The 22,124-nt window shown below is 41.5% G+C and overlaps 1 protein-coding gene across 8 annotated transcripts in view; it reads left to right on the top strand.

The window, feature by feature from the left end:
• Positions 1-22,124, top strand: part of PDE1C (phosphodiesterase 1C) — a 525,463-nt gene that overhangs the window by 225,448 nt on the left and 277,891 nt on the right. For 2 of the 8 annotated variants that reach the window (XM_068549258.1, XM_068549264.1), the window contains one exon: positions 8,763-8,789. The exons of the other annotated variants lie outside the window; for them this stretch is intronic. In XM_068549258.1, coding sequence (XP_068405359.1) covers positions 8,763-8,789 — 27 coding nt within the window. The remainder of the gene's footprint in view (positions 1-8,762; positions 8,790-22,124) is intronic. 8 annotated transcript variants of the gene reach the window in all.

Below are 22,124 nucleotides of genomic sequence, written 5' to 3'. Positions count from 1 at the left end.
GCTAGCTGAGTGGGTTGTTTTTTTTTTTCTTTTTTCTGTACTTTGGGGATCGGCCTTACTTTTGCCATATTTAAATTGTTGAAATTTACAGAGCCTATGTCCAGAGAAGAGCCTTCTATAGATGATTCTACTGTGAGAGAAGATTTTAGAGGAAATAGGAAGGACATCTGCTTTCAAGGAGCTGTTGTATTGACTTACATTCACCTGGAATTGTAAATGGCCAATAGCTGCTTTCTGCCGGGAGTAGGTTTTGATAACAAGTTGGGAGGAAGGGTGGAGGAGAGGAGGAAGGAGGTACTACTTGGGGAGATAGGAAAGGCTTAAAAACATTAGACTGGTCACTGAAGTTAAACTTGGCAGAAGATACAGTTTTTGTTCTGGCTAAATCTACATGGGGATAACAGAGTAGAGAATTCAAGCATCTCTCTGGATACTTCAATTAAAAAACCTACCCCTCCCCTAATTACAGGGAAATATCTGTGAAGAGGGAGGTTTTGTCTCAGTCCTTTGGATTTATCTCCACTGTGGCAGTGTTGTCACAGAAATTAAGAAATATTTTTGTTTTCAGCCTTTCTCATTGATGTTTATAGAAACAGAAGACAGGCTCCCAGGAAGGAGGTCACAAAGATCTCTTCCATTCCCACCCACACAGTTTTATTGTACTTGTAACGCTGCAAGTGGTTGTAAATATGTGAATGGAGGGATAGGTCATTTATGCAAAAAAGTACTACTTGGACTTCTACAAGCATGACATTTACTTTCTGTTTTCTTTAACAACCTTTCCATATTTTTTCATTGGCGCCACTGATTAGCTCACTGCCCAGCTTTAAGCAGTAGATTTTAAGCTAGAGGGAAATGGTCCTTGGTTTGCTCAAAAATAATGCTCTTCAGAGGAAGATTTCAGCTTTCTTTGGGGAGGGGTCCTATTTTGGGGCCTTTTAGACAGTAATCTGAGTGCTGGAATTTTTAACCCAGGCCCAGGAGAGAAACAAGCATGAACAGGAGATTTGGATTTTTGTGTCTGGCCAGCTGTCTGCAGCTAGACGAGGGGTCTGGGGAGGGGGAGCAATGAAGACACAGCCCTGTGGGAATGTGGGCGCATCCGGCGCGGGGTGGATTGACTGTGAGTTGGTGCCGGTCCAGGTGGGGCTTCCTGTGGGGTTGTTTAGTTTGAACTAAACCTTCTCCTCAAGGATTTCTCCTGTTTCCACTGCCCAGCTGGCATTAGATAGAAACACATTTGCTTCCAGAAGTGAGTTAAACATTGATCATCTTATTTACAGCTGTGTTTCGGATTAGCATTCTCTCATTTTTCTGATTTACCATGCTCAACCCCAAACCACACTCTCAAAGGCTTCCTTCATTTGAATTTGATCTCATCACTTTGGGTTAAACATATTGGAATTTTGTACTTTGGGAGTTGCTGTCCCCAAACATGATCTTCCTTTTCTAAGAGCCCTAAATGAAAGGGTGTGAATCTGTAGGACAATTTTCCCCAATAGACAACCTGGCAGAAAAATTCTCTAGAAAATTTAAGCAAAACCAACTCCCTCCTAATTATTGGGTTATTCCAAGTGAAAGTGAGTTTATATTATTTCATTATTTTTTATTTTTTGTCCTGCCTTGGGTCTTTGGCCAACCAGGAAAATAGAATTGTTGCCCACATGGATTTTCATTCTGTAGCTCATCAGTTAAGAAATATTTGAGCTAGTAAGAGAAGAAAGTTTCTCATTTTCTCTAGTATCTTTCTTCTCCCCGCCCCTTCCCCAAATAGTCTCCTGGAAGGTGCCAGGAAACCGCAATTTATATGTATTTTCTCATTGGCATTTACTTGTTAAAAATATGGGAAAGTCCATAAAGCAATCAGTATATATAGCTTTGCAAATCTAGGTTTTAACATGGGTATCATGGAAATGAAATCACTGGGAGAAATGAGAAGAAATGTACAAGGGCCTTCCATTCTCAGCAACATCTAAAGTAGTTCATACAAATGATTTAAGACAGATTCAGTGGAAGTTTCTAGCGATATCCAGTTTTGTTCAGTCGGCACCCCATATGCCAGTAAAAAACAAAACCAGAGGATCAGAGGATCATTCAGATCCTCGATCATTTCACGGATATTTGTGGCATTTTATCTCAGTCCACTTTCCCACGAGTGAGCCGCATGTGACCTGAACTCGTGAGAACATGTACTTAACTCCCTGAGTTTTGCTGTGCACTTTTTTTTCTGAGCCTGTCCCCCAATCTCCTCTCCCTTGAGGGAACTTGAGACCTGAGAACCAGGCTATCTGTGCATTTCCAAAGCTATCTGTGCATCGGCAGCAGTAGTGACCTCAGTAAGGAAGGATGGAGACGAGATCTGACGGGATCTGGAGCAGAGTGAGTCATTATTGCCCAGAAACCCTGGAGAACATTGCAGACAGAACTGGACTTCTCACTGTGTGTGTGGAGTTGTTGCATATTCAACTTCCCAGACCAGAAAATCTTCTTGTGCTCAACTGGGAGGTATCTTGCTGTCAACTTAGAGACTAAGCACAAGTTTTGGTTTTTCTAAGCCAGCTTGTTTGAATATTAAGCGTATTTATAAACCTCATTATTGCAGCAACCATATGGCTCTTACTCAAAGACACTCACTTTAAAAAAGTGAAAGACTGCCAGGTGCTTCATGATATAACCTCAATATTTAATTGACTCTCACTCACCCAGGCTATCAGGAATGATTCCCAAGTCATCTGTTTGACTTTGGAGTCTGTGAAACTTACGTGATTGTGGGTATGCCCAGTACTTTGCAAACTGCTAGCCATCAAAACGCAAACAAAGCTCTTTAAAAGCATCCTGCGTCTGCCACACTGTTGTTTCTTTTTTGCTATTTCCTTGCTGTCTCTACTCTGCCCTTAGGCAGGTCCAGGTGTACTGTGGCCGGAATCACTCCTTATGCTTGCTTAGTTTCGTCCCTTCTCTCCCTAATTGGGGCCAAGAGACGTAAAATGAAGTGCAGGGTCTTGAAGTTCAAGGTCTAGATGGCACAGCCATGGACAGCTTTGGGGAGCCGTTTTAAATATTGGAGGTTAATGCTCTTTGCTCTTTGATGATACTCCCGTCTCAGTAGCCACTTGTCAGAATGTGATCAGCTGGACATAAATGGACTGAAGCCTTCCAGGGGAGATTTTTCCAGCTTATCACTTCCCCTGTTCTGTACACATGCATGCACACATAACATGTACACACTATTTGATGCTTCTTGGGCAATCCACGATTTCATAGAAACATTCCAGAGTTAAACACATTGATTTTCAGTGAAGACCAGGAGTCTTTTAATTTGCCTAACAGGTAAGTGGATGTGGTCAATCAATAATTCTAGTTATAGCGTGATATCTCTGTGCTGAGTTATAACTTCTAGAGGATGCTTAGGGATTCTGTGTAAGCAACTCACTGGGCTTCAGTTTTTAGGGAATTATCGATAAAAAGGTTTTTTCTTAAAAGATAATTTTAGATGTTTCTAAGGATTATCATGGTGTCCAGTTCCTAAATATCTAATTTTACTTTCTTTTTTTCCTGCTTTCTGAGCAACGACCCAGCTTTGACATTAGAGGAAAGTGTGTGGGTCTGCTAGGCTAACAGGGACCATTGCTGGGTGGGTGTCAGAGTGTATATAGCCTGCAGGCTCCCTTGGGCGTGGGGGGAGTGAGGAGAGCTGGGCAGAGTTTCAGTTCCTCCTCTGCTTAGTAGGACTGAGATTAGCACCTGCTTTCTTTGTGGCTCAAGTGTTCTAAGATGAGGAGAACTGGGAGTATTCAATTTTTCTACTTTAGAAAACAATCTTAAACTTCTTTTTAAAACTTTTTTAATCAATGAAAGGCTTTTTTTTTTAAACAAAATTTGGAAACCTATGGAATTATAATACCATTATTACTTATGCAGTACTATTGTTATAAATATAGTAGCTGACTCGTTCTTGAACATTTACTGGATGCCCAACACTGTGCTAAAACTTTACATTCATTATTACATTCAACTCTCACATCAACCTGTGAAGTGCGTATTGTTGTTACCCAAATTTTACAGATAAGGAAACTGGTGGTTGGGAAAGTGATGTAAGTTGCCAAAGGTCACATAGCTTATTGGACACAGTAAGTTGAAGAAGGGATTTAGCTTAAGTAAGTGATCCTAAGCACTATACTGTAATGCCTCTCTTTAAAAAACAAATGAATAGACAAACAAACAATGCCATGTATGTATGTATGTGTGTGTGTGTGTGTGTGTGAGTGAGTGAAGGGTAGAGGGCATTCCGGGGAACAGGGTTTGCAAAGTGCTCTAGGCCTTCATCCATGCGGTTTCCTCAACCTTGCCTCGTGAAGATGGCCTGCCTTCTGCCTCAGTGTGCAGGTGTGCTCTCTCCATCTCCCACACTGCCGAGATACCAGAGCACAGCAGCTCCTGGTCGTTCTCTGTGGTCTGAATTAGCTCAGTCTAGCTACGTGAATCTTGAGACTTGTGATGTATTGTTATAAGTTTCAAAAAATTATAAATTTAAAGTAAGTTTGAGAAACCAAAACAGAACATTTAAATACATTCCCTTTGTCTTTAAGGTTATGAATCAGGGGCAAATTCTGTTGAAGTTCTTAAAAACAAAAGGCCAAGAATAAACTAGGTTCTTTTCCAGCTCATTTCCTGCGTTTGGATGGAAAGAGCCCAGTATGTTCTGTGGTTGGTTTTGTTTGTTTTTGTCGAGGGTCTAAACTTCCTCCAGGCATCCTTTGACTTCTTTGACTAATTTCCTCAATTTTCTTTGAGGGCTTCAGAGTTTGCTTTCTGTCTCAACCAGTTCAAGGTTCTGTGTCCTTAGTCAAGTTACTTAACCTCTCTGAGCCTCATTGCCATCAAGTATAAAGTGAGGTAAACCTCCTAGGGTCTGTAGGAGGTCAAAGTGAGTTAATTTATGTAACAGACGTGGAACAGAGGAGATGCTCAACAACTGTGAGCCCCTCCCCAGCTTGCCCCCACCAGCCTTCTCTCATTGCATTCCTCCCGTGTGTAGAAAACCATAACTGTGGTAGATGGCCTCACTGCTTGTAGTAACTCATCACTAAACAGAAAAAAAATGAGTAGAAAGAAAGCATTTTGATCAGTGTCTTGATAAATTCACTCATTCACGCAACAGCAGTATATTGAACAGCTGTCATTTGTCAAGCACCATGTTAGGCAAGGGAGAAACACTAGCAGGTAGTGGACAAGCCGTCGATCTTGCCATCAGCGTAACAGACAAGCTCTGGCCACCATGGAACACACAAAAGGGCTGATCCAGTTTGGGAGGCCCTAGAAGGTTTTCGGGAGAAAGTGATGACTCAGCTGAAAGCTGAAAGCTGAAGGATGAGTAGGACTCAAGCCTCACCATCTCGCCCAGTCAAGATGACCTGTGAGTAGGACCTTGAGTAGAGTGATTTCCATGGATCTGTATTTTCTCTTGTGCTTTAAGTGCTGACCTTCCAGCTCCAGTGTAAGATGACACTGTTTGGGTTGGGTCTCTTTGGACATGGGGGCTGTCTGTCTAAATGGGACAAGATGGGAAGGGAGAGCTTCAGAATCTGTGAAGTCAGGAATGCATCTATGAAGGTGGGGAGTGAATGTTGGGAAGGTGAGTTGGACTGAAAATCAGATTTTTTGGTCTCTCTTTTTTGGGTCTACCAAACGCACAGCCCATGTTTTGATATGTGTGGGTGGCAGCTACAAATGATGTATTTATTTTGCCAGCAGACATTTGTTGTGTACCAACCATGTGCCAGTCGATGTGCATGCCCTTGGGATAGATACAGAGACCCATATGACAGGACCCCCGAGCTCAAGAAACTCAAAACAAGGGGAAAGGGTCCTAAACCTTTTAGAATTCCCCTTACATGGCATGCATGGTACCTGGCAAATTCAGTGCATTATGTTCTCTGAGATCATTCCTCCCATTTTATAGATGTGGAAGCTAAAGCTTGCTTTAGTGTAGAGCTTGTGTGAGTCTCGCAGCTAGAGAGGGAGAAGTTGGATTTTGAACCAGGTTTATCACATTCCAGAACCCTATTGTCTTTCCACAAGGCAATGCAACAGGTGACCCCTTCTCTCAGGTGTCATCTTTTAAAAAAAAGTATACATTTTATTACTTTTCTTGATTAGCTCAGTACTTTTTAGCCTTAGAACCTGCTATCTGCCTCTGAATCTGGCTGGGCTGGGCTGGTTTGAGGTCATTAGGCACGCCCTTCTTACCTGCTTGCCCCACGTACTTACATATTTCTCCTTGTTGAACTCCTGCCCATCAATCAAAGCTACCTCTTTCACAAAGCTTCCTGAGCCACCCCTTGTCTTGGTTGTTATAATAGAACACTTTTGGTAACATGTATTAATTTCCTTTTTTAGGATTCAGATTCTTTCAGAGAGTGGATCTTAGTAGAGTTATTATGAGGATTAGTGATGTATGTTAAGTGCTTGTTACTAGTAGGTGCTGAAATTGGAAGCTATTCTTATTTTTGTTCATTTTGATGCACTCAGCGTTCCCAGCAGTGCCTTTGTATGATCTTGGCAAATGTTGGGAGAATTCTGTGGAAGCCAGTAGCAAAGGTTGTCTTCTTCTGGCCTCTGAAGATACACTCTGTTGACAGAACTAGTTGAGTTTCTGGGTAGGAACCAGGGGCATCCATGTGCCCCGACTGCCCCCTTACCTTTGGTCCTTGCACACTCTCACTGGGTTATTTTCCAGTCTTGCCAGAGACTTCTGAGCCCGGTTCATTAGACAGCAGTTCGAACGAGGGCCAAGGGCGTGGGTCACACCCACAGCTCACTGTGCTCTGTGCCTGTGGATGAAACCTCTGCCTTTGCTACTGCCTACAGCGTGTGAGCTATCACTGCTGGGGTGGGGGCGTGGTCCAGGATGGTCAGTGCACACCCGTCACAGCTTTTGGAGGGAGTGCAAAACAGTGTTTTAAGCAGTGGGATACAGTGGGGCGGCATACAAAGAATCTGCCTTCGGGGAGCTGACATTCAGGTGGGTTATCTCATTTATTTCTCACCACAAGGTCTTGAGAGAGGTGCTCTGATTATTCCCACTTTACAGATAAAGAAAGTGAGGCTCAGAGGGGTTGAATACCTGGTCCAACACTGTAGAGCTGAGTGCCACAGCCAAGATCGAACCCAGGTAGTTTGCTCTCAAGCCCAAGCCCTAACCCATCTGTTAGTTGACCTTCCTCCCTACATATATGATATAATTCAAACATGTAAATATCTCTGTATATTCTTCCTATAGATGTATATATCTGTATATGTGACTGTATATGAATATTTTACAAATTTTTATAATTATTCTAATTATAATCATAATGCTTATTTAAAATAGAAAATATAGAAAATTCATACAAGTAAAAATAAAAGTAATGATTCATTAACCTGCTACCCTGGGCTCATGATTATCACTCTGGTGTTTTTCCTTATAGATAAATAGGTATCAGTACCTATCAGGTCAGGATCACATTGTGGGTTCGGTGCTGCATGCTGCTTACTTCACTTAACATGTCACACTGCCATGTATGTTTTCATTTAAACAGAGATGTCACAGGTCATAGGGATTCTGAATTTGAAACATCTGTGCCTTTTTTTTAAAGCATGTGTGACATGTAGCTCTATTAGCAAATCAGTGGCTTGGCTTCCTGGTGCAGTGACTGTAATGGGAATGTCGTTGTGGAACCAAGGACAGCTGCATTGCCCTTCCTGGAGATGCTACCGGGAGATGCGTTTTCCTCTCCCAGCACTTCCTTTCCTTTAATCCCCTCCATTAAAGAGTCTTTTAAAACTCTTCTGAGGGTCTTCAGAGCCTACAAAAGCTGACACAAATATGAAAAACATTGAGATACACTAGAAAATAAACTTTTATGGCCATTTCCTCCTCGAATGCCACTGTGACCCAGGTGAGATAGCCCCGGCAGATGTGACCTCCATTTGATAGATTAAGAAGCCCTGCACCCAATAGATTTGTCCAAGGCTAAGTGAGGACTGTAAATAGCAGAGGTGGAGTAGAACTCCAGCTGCTTGTGCTTCCTGGGGACGTGTTCTTCCAGGGGCCTGAGCCCACAGCTTAGCCAGTAGCAAGTTCCTGATTCTGCTCTCACTATTTTTGCTTCTAGACTTTCTCATTGTCCCTTTTCTCACGTCTTCCTTCTCTGAAGACCTTATGTCTGGTCTTATGGTTTAGTTGCATGATTACACATTTACATTTTAAAAGGCAGGTCTTTAAAGGGACTTCAGTGCTAGCTGATGGGGATGATAGTAACAGTAATGACAGTACAAATATCTAAGAGTTGTGGACCATTTAATATGTGCCAGATACAAGACACGCTTCACAGCCTCTGCCCACTTACTCCACAACAACTCCATGAACCTGGTGAATGAAGGGCTGATATATGAACCTGGATCTTGCCGTCTTTAAGGTCTGATCTCAACCCAGATGCTACAGTGCTCTCAGAGGGGAAAGAGCAGAATATCGGGGGTAGAGCCATTGAGCTCTTGGGATGCTGTGTGTAGCTGATAAGACTATGATTCTCTGCATCCAAGCACAATGTAACACAATAATCCAAAACTTTTAAGTGGGCTTTGAGACCCACAAGCCTCACAGAGAGAACTTTCTACAAAGTGTTCACCTCTGCATCCATCCCCGCTGAAGCTATCTTTTTCTAACCTACCACCTGCCGCAAACTCTTTTCTGATGTGTGTTTATGCTTCTTTTCCCACAGGAGGAAATATAAGAAAACGTCCCAGAGGTAAGAGCGTCCCTCTGAGAAAGGGGAACTGGTTGGTTGACTCCTTTGTGTCACAACTCTTCGCAAGTCTGGCTCATGGTGGATGTTCATTGTAATAAACAGTCTCTCAGATCCTTCTCAGCGAGTTGCCTGCTTCATCTTCGAGTCGCTACTGTTTCTGTAATTAAAAATTGATTGCAGGCATTTAGTGTGGCACAGTAAGTGTACACCTTCACATGAGAGTGGATCCAGTGGCTTAAAAAGCTTGTTACTGCTGAGTTATCTAGTGATTTTATTAAAACCTTGACCAGAGTGGGGCTGGGCTGAGGGCATGTGTGAAGGATTATAGGTGGAGCAGAAAAGGTTTGCAAATGCATGTTTAGTGTTTGGATTCTCCTTTGCCTGATTTGCTGACAAAATGCTGTTGAGCTCAAAACATAGATGCAAATTCCTTTAAGGGCAGTCTTTTGATTTAACCATGGAAAGGGTAATTTAAAGTAGAATATCATCCGTCTTCACCCGCCATTACTCTGTTTTATTGAGAAGAGTTTGGAAAGCACATTCCAAAGAAATAGAGTTGCTTAGACCTTCTGTTCGCCAAGCAGCAGAAGACTACAGCTCAGTCTAAAAGGCTAGTGTCTGCTTTTCATTGATTGACTTTGGTATTATGGCTTTAAACAGATTATATGAGATCAAAAATTGCTGTTGCAATTAAAATCTTCCAATAGGTTTCAACAATGGTACTTTCAGTGATGACTTTAATCTGACCTTTTCTAGTGGGTCTCATCTCATAGTAGAGGCTCCTATGTCCTATGGTTTCCAAATAAAGTCAGTAATCCAAAGTAGTGGTGTCATCATTTGATGTGCATTGTGGAGGTGCACAAATCATTGAGAGAAAATGAACTAAAACTTTAAAAGCTTCCTAGAGGTTGCTATACTTTTCTAAATATAGCGAGCTTATACAGATGGCCGAATAATTCTGTCTTGTTCAGGTTCATCAGGCTCATGGTAGTAATTGCATGTGAACCACTGAGCAGGGCGTAAATTAATCACTCAGATTAGAGGGTATAGTAGTCTTTAGTAGTAAAAGGTAATTTATCATTTTCACATGTAGTTAACTTGGGGTATGAGATGTTTCAAAGTTGCCTCAATTTTAAGGGGAGATAAATAGACAGGTAAGAGGGAGTTTCTCAAGAGAACTGCTCAAACCTGTCAGGTTTCAAATTACTGTGTCAATTTTTTGGGAAAGCATAGTTTTGCATATCTGATGTGAAAGCTGTTGCATTTTTATGTCGATGTAAAAAAAAACTGGTTTGTATCAGCTTTATTGAAGTCTTATAAAGTGCAAATTAATAGAGGCTTGGTGTGAGCTCTTCTGCTTTTAATCACATGCATATTCTCATGTGAAATATATCCATGTCTACTAATCTGTCACTGAGTAACAAACCATCCCCACACTTATGGCTTAGAACAAGGGTTTTACTTTGCTCATGATTTTATAGGTCAGGAATTCAGGAAGGACTTGTCTGGGTGGTTTGGATCTGACCCACCTGGTGTCAGCTGGGACTGATGTGGATGGAGGATCCACTTCCAAGATTGATTCTTCACTCGCGTGTGGGGAGCTTCGGTGCTCCTTCTTTCTTTCTCTCTCTCCACATGGCTTTCATCCTCCAGAATGTCTCCAGGAGTTTGGGCTTCTACTGCATGGTGGTCTCAGGGGTGTTGCACTCTTAGCTGGCTTCCTAGGCCACGTGTTCCAAGAGAAAAGGAGTGGAAGGTGCTAGTCTCCCTGAAACTGGCTTAATGTCACTTCTTCTGTATCTTACTGGTCAAGCTATTGCAGAATCCACCCAGAGTCAAGAGAAGGGGATATAGATTACATCTCTTGATGGAAGAGTGTTAAAGAATTTGAGGCCCTTTTCATGTATCAAACCTTCAACCCTTATCAGAATGATCTTGCTTGAGACCTTTTCCAGGGATCTGTAAATTTGGAGTATGTGGATACCTCATTTGATGAATGGTAGACACTTTTAAATATATCTTGATACCCCATCAGATGCTGGTCTCTTTGAATATATGCTTTTCTATTGGATGATTCATTTGGACTGGGAATAGAGCTGTGATTCCTTTTTCATGTTAGGGGCAGGTGTACTAGTGTGGACTCAGCTGGTTAGTTGAATTCTAAGTGCAGTTATTTGGCTTCAGTCAATAATTAGTCAGGTAAAGTTGGTGGCTTCATGTAGGAAAACTAAATGACACAAATGCTACACTAAAAAGCTTTAGATCTTGTAGGTTTGCTTTGGACATTAGGGGAAAAACAGCCCAGGATACAAAAATAATCTACCTTTGTTTAAACTTTTCTTGCTAAGTTTCATTTCGTTTTACTCATGTATTTATTTACCTTCTACAGCCATGTTAAAGAAAAAAAAATTGACTAGCTTTCAAAGTCATCATTATCCCACTACAACTCAACTGAGGTAGATATATTTCTTTAAATATTTCATAAAGTACTAGGCAGATTTTAGTAACCCACAAGAATATTTTTTTAACATCTTTATTGGAGTATAATTGCTTTATAATGGTGTGTTAGTTTCTGCTTTATAACAAAGTGAATCAGCTATACATATACATATATCCCCATATCTCTTCCCTCTTGCGTCTCCCTCCCTCCCAACCTCCCTATCCCACCCCTCTAGGTGGTCACAAAACACCGAGCTGATCTCCCTCTGCTATGTGGCTGCTTCCCACTAGCTATCTATTTTACATTTGGTAGTGTATATATGTCCATGCCACTCTCTCACTTCGTCCCAGCTTACCCTTCCCCCTCCCCGTGTCCTCAAGTCCATTCTCTAGTAGGTCTGCGTCTTTATTCCCGTCCACAAGAATATTTTGATGATAGTGATTCTACTAAGTCTCACTTTTAGTGTTAAGGGAAATGTACTCATGTCTTTCAAGATCAGAATTTCAACCGAAAGAGTGATAAGTACTCTTTACTGGGTTAGCAAGGGCACCTGTAGGTAGGAGGTAAGCTTCTCCCTGCACAACTTTATTAGATTGGGCTTTAAATGAACACAATTAAGGGGAACCATCCTTTTGCTTTCTGAATGGTGCTTGTCCACTAAGGCCAATCATTTCAAGAGATTTGCTGAAGTGGTGAAATGGTAATTTGACAGCTAGAGTGGATTACACCGGAAACCTGCTTCCCCATAAAATTCTCATCAGGTTGTTTTCAATACAGCTGCAGCTTCAAGTTATCAGGTCTGGCTCTGAGAAGTTTGTTTCTTTGAGAAAGCATGCCAGACCATGTACAAAATAATCACAAATACCTATAAATAATCTACTATTCCGGGGCTGCCCCTGAAGAAAAGAATTTCTATGAGGGATGATGTTATAAGCTGAGTCTATATTAGAAGAGCTTCCAACACACACACATGCACACACACTCACTCCCTGTTTCAATGTGCTAGGGAATCTGTGAATGGTCAGCACAATTAGAGGCAGAGATACAAATAAAGACACATCCACAAACCTGAGGGACCTCCACAGACAATTGTTCTGTTTTCATATGTGTGGGCGGTGGAAATACTTTGGTCAGGATGGCCAGGGGTTGGAGTTTTAAGGCCACCAGATAGCAAAATTCTCAGTGGCATGAAGGTTTTTGTTGATTTGTTTGTTACTAACCCTAGCTCTGTTAAGATCATTTAAGTAGAAGTTCTGGTTCTGACTCTATCTGATTTACTCATTTTATAAATCTAGACATGTCTGTGAACAGTTAACTTTAGCCAAAGTTGTCTTTTTGTTGATAATCATATTAGATTGATAGTCACATGCATAGCACTTTACAAAAATCTCCCATTTTAACAAAAGTTTACTGAATACTTACTGTTGCCATACACTGAAATAAATACCGGAAATAAAAAGATACATAAAAAATAGCCTCTGTGAGGAGGTACACAGGCTTGTAGGTGTGACTCTGAAAAAATTATAATAAAATTTGGTAAGTACTATAATAGATGTAAATACTGAATGTCATTGGGAACAATTAGATCTTTGGGGAGGATTCTTACATTATCGTATGGTCTTCTTTCACTAGATCACAAAAGAGAGCTGACAGTATTTTTTATTATTCATGGTGCTTGAACGTATGGGCGTATTAAAGTCTAATGGGATAGTTGAGAATTTTTTTTCTTCATGTTTTCAGTTATTTTAAACATGTATTTTTTTTTTAAAGTTATACAATTTTTATTTATTTATTTATTTATTTATGGCTGTGTTGGGTCTTCGTTTCTGTGCGAGGGCTTTCTCTAGTTGCGGCAAGTGGGGGCCAGTCTTCATCGTGGTGCACGGGCCTTTCATTATTGTGGCCTCTCTTGTTGCGGAGCACAGGCTCCAGACGCGCAGGCTCAGTAATTGTGGCTCATGGGCCTAGTTGCTCCGCGGCATGTGGGATCTTCCCAGACCAGGGATCGAACCCGTGTCCCCTGCATTGGCAGGCAGATTCTCAACCACTGCGCCACCAGGGAAGCCCCTAAACATGTATGTTTTGCTGATTCTTTAGGCTTTTTCTCAAAGGGGCAGATGGCTCAAAAATATTCTGGACATTAGGAGGAAGACAGCCCAGGATACAAACGTGTGGAAATAATCGATAAAGTGCGTCTTGCACATGTAGATAACAGAATGGCCTCTATCTGTTGCAAGGCATAACAAGGAGTTATTTTTTTCCCTCAAGTGTCTAATGCCTTCTTTTACTTGGATTTTTATGTGGCTCAGTAATCACATTTGATAAGCCCAATAATTGATTAAATCCAGCAAATGATTCGTTTAGTCAGGTCTGCCCATGTCATCCTTCATGAATCAGCATACTTAATGAGTCATCAGCAGAACCTCCACCTTTGCTGTTAATAATAGATTGTCGTGTGTGGGCGGGGATGGGTAGGAAGGTGAGTGGATATCACCCTTTGGCAAGACTGCCTTCCAAGCACTCATATTCTTGTGTTAGCGGGTGCATCTTTTGGTGAACTGTGTCCCGTTTCATTCCGGACATATTAAGACTCATTGGTGAATCCTGAAGCTCTTTTGGCGTCACTGACACAGACTCAGTGGATGTCGTCCCCTACCTTTGTGGTAAAAAAAGGCAGCCAAGTAACTTGTGGGGGAAGTTAAAGGGGTGATAGGGTATATCAACGCACATATTTGTGCATGCTTATGGATAACCAATCTTGCACACTACTACTTACTCAGTAGTATTGACATTTAGAGCCCAAGTATTAGTGGTGAAATCAGGGGCAAGAGGATCTTCTAAGAAATAAAATCCTTTAAAAAATATTTTCCTATATGTATTGGCGATGACTAAAATTCTCAAAGTAATAGGAATGTGTGCATCAGCTATGAGAATACGTCCAGTTTACATTCCAAGTTTGCCAGCTGAGTCAGGGTGACTTTACAATGAATGGTGGCAGACAGAGTGCCAGAGAAAGGAGCAAAGTGGTCTGTTTAGGGCACAAATCACAGATGGACACTGAGAATTAGCCACAAAGGATAATGCCCAAGGCAGTTAACATGGGAGATGGCCTACAAGTAGTGTGATTTCAGGTGAAACAGCCAGGGGAGAAAGGAGGGTGATGGAGGGTCCACATAGATAGTTTGGTCAGATTTCAAAGTATCAGGCAACTGCCACTCATCATCCCTTACTCACTCATTCGCCTTCTTAATAGACCAGCAGGAGTCTGGGGAGCACAGGTGCAGGCATCTAGACTCAGGGTCTGTGTAGCAGGAGTTGAGAACAGGTATGGTGAGAGGGTGCTCAGGTGGAGTGAGTAGCTCAGGCACTGAGTCCGGGTAGTATATTTAGACACTAGTAACAGGAATGACCTTGGCATTGAGCTGTCATTTTCTGAATCAAGAGGATCGTCTAGGCACAATTCAGTCTTCTTTTCTTTTCCATCTTCAGGTCTGATAATTACTACCATTCTCCCACTCACCCAGCATCAACACTTTTGAGTCCTTTTATATGAGCTTCTGTTGTGTGTGTTTCTTCAACTTTGCCTTTTTGTTCTCCCCTTTCACCTGTGACACATGAGTCTCTTAACAGGTTGTGGGCTTTTCCTCCTCACTATTTTCATTCTCATCATCTTGGTCCAGTCTCATTATCCATCTCTTAGAGTCTTGAATAGCCTCCTAACCACTCTTGCTATTCTGGTTTCTTCATCTCCATTCTGCTTACCCATGTCTGATTCCTTTTCCCACAGCGTCTCTGATGATGTCACATCTATTTAGAAAAAAGCAACAGTAACTCAACAGCAGCAAACAGCCACTGGCTTCCTTTCAGCTAGTAAAGACTATCTTCTTGTCTGGGATTTTAAGGGTTTCTTCATCTACCTCCATCTCAATTTTCCTGTTTGTCCCTGTTATTCTCTTTCATTCACCCTGAGTTCCAGTCAAGCTCAACTCCTTGCTGACCGTCGTATTTGCCTTGTGTTTTCTATCATCCCTTCTTCACTAACAATCTTTCCTTACATTTAGGTCTTTAATCCATTTTGAGTTTATTTTTGTGTATGGTGTTAGGAAGTGTTCTAATTTCATTCTTTTACATGTAGCTGTCCAGTCTTCCCAGCACCACTTATTGAAGAGGCTGTCTTTTTTTTTTTTTTTTTGAATTTTATTTTATTTTATTTTTGATATAGCAGGTTCTTATTAGTTATCTGTTTTATACATATTAGTGTGTATATGTCAATCCCAATCTCCCAGTTCATCCCACCACCACCACCCACCCCCCGCTTTCCCCCTCTTGGTGTCCATACGTTTGTTCTCTACATCTGTGTCTCTATTTCTGCCTTGCAAACCGGTTCATCTGTACCATTTTTCTAGATTCCACATATATGCGTTAACATACAATATTTGTTTTTCTCTTTCTGACTTACTTCACTCTGTATGACAGTCTCTATGTCCATCCATGTCTCTACAAATGACCCAATTTCGTTCCTTTTTATGGCTGAGTAATATTCCATTGTATATATGTACCACATCTTCTTTATCCATTCACCTGTCAATGGGCATTTAGGTTGCTTCCATGTCCTGGCTATTGTAAATAGTGCTGCAGTGAACATTGGGGTGCGTGTGTCTTTTTGAATTACGGTTTTCTCTGGGTATATGCCCAGGAGTGGGATTGCTGGGTCATATGGTAGTTCTAATTTTAGTTTTTTAAGGAACCTCCATACTGTTCTCCATAGTGGCTGTATCAATTTACATTCCCACCAACAGTGCAAGAGGGTTCCCTTTTGTCCACACCCTCTCTCCAGCATTTGTTGTTTGTAGATTTTCTGATGATGGCCATTCTGACTGGTGTGAGGTGATACCTCATTGTTGTTTTTTTTTTTCCAACATCTTTATTGGAGTATAATTGCTTTACAATGTTATGTTAGTTTCTGCTATATAACAAAGTGAATCAGCTGTATGTATACATATAACCCCATATCCCCTCCCCTAAGAGTATATGTTTAGAAAACCAGAATTCCAAAGAAAAGTCACATGCACCCAAGTGTGCCCGGCAGCACCATTTACAATACCCAAGATGTGGAGAGATACAAAATGTCCATGGACAGATGAACAGATAAAAAAGAAGTGATATATGTACACAATAGTATATGACTCCACTGTGTAAAAGAATGAAATAATGTCATTTACAGGAATATAAATAAACATAGAGGTAATCATACTAAGTAAAGTAAGTCAGAATCAGAAAGACAAGTGTTATATGATATCACTTATAGGTGGAATCAAAAAACACACACCACTGAAATCATTGAGAAAACATAAACAGACTCAGGGACGTAAAAAACAAACATATGGCTTTCCTGGCGGCGGGGACGGAGGTGGGCCTGGCGGGTCCGGGCGGCCTCGGGGCTGGAGCCCGGGTCCCGCCCGCCCCAGCGCCCGCCCCAGCGCCCCCCGCCGGCCGAGCCCCGCGCCCCGCGCCTCCGTCCTGGGTCCCGGTGGCCGGAGGTGCGCCCGGGTCCGCGGGACAGGGGGGCTCAGAGGTCGCTTGTGTTGGGGAAGAGTGCGGCGAGGTTCCGGCGCCTCCGAGGAGCATCGCGGGTCGGGGGCTGGGAGCGCCGCGGCTTGCTATGCTCTCCGCCCTTTCCCGGCTCTGAAGCCGCGGCTGTTGGCCTGTGAACCACGTACAAGAATTAGTTGGGTGCATGTCATTCTTCTTGGCATCATTGTGATTTTTTTTTTTTGAGTAAGGACTATGCTCCCCCAAAGCATGATGCCTTGGACATGATTAGTGTTTATTACTGTGGATTGAATTTATGAGTGTATCAGATTGGGATCCTTCATGTATTTCTACCATGGGTCAAAACTAAAGCCAGAATTACCAGGTGGAACTGCGGGTAAATAAGCTCAGATTGATAAATGATTCATACTTGCAGATCACCACGTACTCCCACATTCAGGCTCTATTTGGCCTTCACACTGGCCAGGGTGGGGACCTATGAGGTCAGCAAGCCAGATGGCATGCATGGACAGGAATCAAAAAATATGCAGTTGCTTGGATCATTGACTCTGCTTTTCTGTTTAAGTTCTTTCAATATGGGTCTCTAGCTTTGGGTGGAAACTCTGAGAGTATTTTCGCTCTACATCAGTGCTTCAACCTCTACCTCTCCTCCATTCAAACCATTAGTCCTGGAGATGTTTAGTGCAGTGTCAGTGTATTTGTTTGTGGTGCATTATTCTGAATATTTGATAGCTGTGTGGTGTATATCATTTGACTGTTCTGTGGAGTTTTGAGAATCACTTTCTTAGATTGCCTAATAAGACCTAAGTGCTTCTTTAAGACTTCAGCAGCACTCATGCTGGGCATATCACTGTACTTCAGAAGTTAAGCCCAGACTTTCAGTTGCCCAAGTAGGCAAGTCTATAAATCCCTCCTAATCCCAGTAGCCTTCAACACTAAAGAGGCAGAATTAACTTGATCAGTTCAGTCATTGGTGAGAGCTTCCAAATTGGGGCCAAGTCCAGTGCCCAACAGCAGCTTAAGAGGCAGCTTTTGGAGTATCGGGAGACACTGGGTCCAGTAGTGTAGATCAGAGTTTCTCAACCTTGGTACTATTGGTGTTTTCATTGTAGGGACTGTCCTGTGCATTGTAGGGTGTTTTGTAACATCCCTGGCCTCTACTCACTAGATTCCAATAGCAAACCCCCTATACCTAGTTGTGGCAACCAGAAATGTCCCTTGGGGGGGCAAAGTCATCTCTGGTTGAAAACCACTGGTATAGATGAAAGATTAAGAATCAGATTTGTATTCTGTCACTAGTTTAGCTTTGCAGTTTACTCCTCTCTGATCTCAGTGTCCTCATCTATAAAGGGATGAGGTTGAACACAAGAACTTCTATGGTTCCTTTTGGCTCGAGAATGATACTCTCTGATTCTAATTACTAAGGTTTTCTACAAGAAAACCCAGACCACCAAACAACATTTCCAGTGATGACAAGCACTGTATGACCTATAACTGAATCACTAGGGAGGAGCAACATTGCTGATTAGCATGGAGGTCATTGGGCAGGTAACGCGGTCTGGCCTCATAGTGATGGTCCTTTGGCCACCAGCCAGATTACCCATGATTTAGATACTTCTAATTTCACCTAAATAGTGTGAACTAATCATGAGAAGGACATTAAAAGGACAAATGCCAAAACATAAACTGTGGCAAAAACAGAGATCTGTCTAAAAGGCATTTTGTTGATTAAATTTACTGTGTGTCTACCATGTGGCAGGGCTTCACATGCATTATCTTATTTAATCTTCACAGTGATCCTTTTACAGATGAAGAACCCAGGGAAAATAAGTAACTTGACTGATGTCACAAAGCAGAGAAATGGTTGGGCTAGGGTTTAAAGGCAGGTATTTGAGATGCTAAAAATGTCTTGTTTTTTTTCCATTCCGGTGGTTTTATAATTTTTTACAGCTGTGGAACCTCCCCGCCCCCAAATGAAGCAGCTTAAAGCTGAATAAAATCAAAGGGTCAGAAAAATATGCCTTTTGGAATTCATTTCCCTACTCTGCCAATTTTTATTTTCTCATCAAGACATTTTACATTTGAAATTTTTCATATTTGGCCTCAACCCACAAGTTGAAGTTCTCAGGAAAATTCAATGAAGACTTAAAAAAAAAACCAACAAGCAATAGTGATATTTAAATAATGTGATTGAAAGGGGAAAAATCCTTCACCTCTACCACCAGGTTTTTTTTCAAAATCGTCTGTTTTAGTACTTAACTGCTTAAAGTGCTTTGTAGCAATGTGATCAGTCATACATGAGTGCATAACTCTTTATGCATAAAAAGTAAACAACAAAATAGAATCAGATAAAGGAAAATTTGTCCTGTATTTTTCTACCCTCTGATTTAATATGACAATGCCTTTTCAAAATTCATTAGATCACTGCTTGAATTTTTTCCCTTTGTCTCTGCACAAGTAGAATGACGCTCTGCACTGTATTGTTTATTCCCATAAATTTGAGGAGAGGGGACCTGCATGAAAATTTCTAAGCAAGCTGGAGGGAGTAGACTAAGCCAAGAATGTGCTTCGGAAGAGGCATGTCTGTAGTCTTTGCTCATCCATGAAAGAAGGGCAGAAAGTTGGGTCAAGAGCAGGAGTTGGGAGTCACGCATTTCTAGATTGAAATATGAGTACTTACCAGAACCTTCGTTTCCTGTAGGTCAGATGGAAATAATGATACTTCCTAGGGTTCTTGGGAGCCCAGAATGATATAGTACATGTGAAGCACATAGGAAGGCTTTGGTACTTGGAAAGTGCTTAGTCACTGAAGGCTCGGGGGATCCCTCAGAGAGAAACCAGCATTCAGTGGCCACTGTGCAAATGGCTTGCACTTTGAGACAGAGCAGGGTCAAGTAAGGGAACTGGTAGGAAGCAGATGGCCCTGCTCTTTAGGGGCAGGGATTGTGTCTTATTTACTGAAGAATGGAATCAGCCTTAACCAAGTGATTGGTGACCATCTTTTGGAAAGAAGGTTGGAGTAGGTGGGGTAGGGGAGCCCTATGCAAGGTCAGCAGCCACTGGGACATGGGCCTTAATTAGGAAAAAAAAACTTGGAAGGGCCCAGTTGGGTGTAGTCATGGAAAATCTTTCCACAGGAAGACACTCATAGTTCATCTTCATATTTAGTTTTCTATTTTGAGGGAAAATCTATGTCCTTTAAACTATCACAGAGTGAATAGCACTATGTTTTATTGGTTGATGGCATGCCTTCTAGACTCAGCATGCCTGGCTTCTAATCCCTGCTCTACTATTTCCTAAGTATGTGACCTTTAGTAAATTCCTTAATTTCTCGAAGCCAGTGGTTCTCAAGTGGAGGCGATTTTTCCCCCAGGGGACATTCGGCAGTGTTGAAGACATTTTTGGTTGTCACATCTGGGAGTGGGATATACTACTGGCATCTGGTAGATAGAGGCCAAGGATGCTGCTAAACATCCTACAATACACAGAACATCCCCCCCCATAACAAAGAATTATCTGGTCCAAAATGTCAACAGTGCCAAGGTTGAGAAACCTTGCTCTAAGCCTTACTTTCTTCATCTGTACAGAGGGAATAATAATAGTACTTACCTCATAGGGCTGTTGTAAAGGTTAAATGAGATACAGATTAAACACATTCAGTGCACTTTCTGGCTTTTAATAAGTGTAAAGAGTATTTTTGCCATTATTATTAACATTACTATTTTGACCTATGATTCATTGTTTATGTAGATATGCAGATTTATGAATTCTGTTTCATAGTTTATGGAGCTGACATATACAACTTTACAGGTGTTTAGATGCATTTAAATTTTATAAGGAAAAAATTTTGAAGTACTTTAAATCATGCATTAAAAGAGATTTTGAAGTTGTCTTGAAGGGATAATATTGTTTGGCTTCTGTATACTCTGTGCTGAAACAAATCAGAAATCATAAGTTCTACAAGCTGTTATAGTCTGTTAGACCTAAAAAGCATAAAATCACAGATCTTAAAAGAAATAATTTGATATTATTGCATATTGTTACATAGGCAATAAAACAGAACAAACTTACTGAGAAATCAAGTCCCATCTCTTACATGCGGGGGTAGAGAAAGTTAATTATCCTAGTAATTGGAGTGAAAGCTGGTAACTACAAAGTGAGCCTCAATATAAATTGGGATGGATTCCTACTTAGTACACCAGACAACAAAAATTGATATTCATACAAGTCCAGAGCCAGTGCAACACCTCTGAAAGCTTGGCTCTATCTGGAGTCACAGGCCAAGCTCCTCTCTGCTGTGAGTTTGTGAATTGCAGTGCTCAGCTGCTAGGGGATAGGGTTGCCCTGGTTGTCTCGTCGCCCTCTGATATAAATACACATGGTTGACTTTTTAATAATCAGTTTCTTAATCTTTAAGGTATGTTTTATCATTTACATCATAATCAAGAGTTTCCTAGAGTTAGCACAACAATTAAATAGCTTAAGAAAAGAATGTGATGTGTGCAACGTGTACTGTGAGGTGTGTGATCACCTGCTGGTACGCCAAGTCCATCATTCCAAATAACGTTGTCATGATTTTGTGATAAGTTTACTAATTCTAGTGTACTGTGTTGTTAGTAAGAGTAACATATTTGCTAGCTACCACTGCTCACTCATGACCCATTATTAAGAAAGATCGAAAATTAACCCTTTTGGTAGTGTAAACAGTGCCTGTTTGATGGGTAAACAGAAGCCTCATTCATTAGAGGTCATAGTGCTCCCCCTTGGGAATGAAGGTACTTTATAATAACAATACCAGTGATGGTGATGCTGGTGGTGATGGTGATGACGATGGTGGTGGTGGTGGTGTTGGTGGTGGCCCACGAGCACAGCTATTCATTAAGACTGTAGCTTATGCTCGTTAGATCACAGTAACTTCATACTTTCGCCTGTTTGCTTTACATCTGCTTTTTTCCCCTGCTGATTTCTCTGCGTTCAGAAATGTGTTCCGAGAGCATGATTTAGGGATTTGACAGATGAGGTTCTGATGAAGCCATTGTAAAGCTAAATTGCTTTTCATTTAGCACCATTATTTTGAATAGAAAGAAAATTTCCTTAAATTAGTCTCTTATGTGGAAAATGAATCACGTTTAAAGGGTACTTTTGATCTTTAAATTGGTGGGGTGGATGGTTCCTCCTCCTTGATATCAGTGACTTACTTCTGCCATTGGTTTGCATGGGACCTTGTAGGGGCATAATTACACCAGAAGTCTGTAAGCAAGACAATACAGCATTGGCACTCAGAGCATAGACTTGAGGGTCTGAGAGGCCTAAATTTAAATCTCATTTTCACCCCTCCTTAA

The sequence above is a fragment of the Eschrichtius robustus genome, chromosome 8, assembly GCF_028021215.1.
Source record: "Eschrichtius robustus isolate mEscRob2 chromosome 8, mEscRob2.pri, whole genome shotgun sequence".
Lineage (NCBI taxonomy): Eukaryota > Metazoa > Chordata > Mammalia > Artiodactyla > Eschrichtiidae > Eschrichtius > Eschrichtius robustus.
The sequence above is the reverse complement of the archived record's forward strand: the minus strand, read 5'-3'. Positions and strand labels throughout refer to the sequence as shown.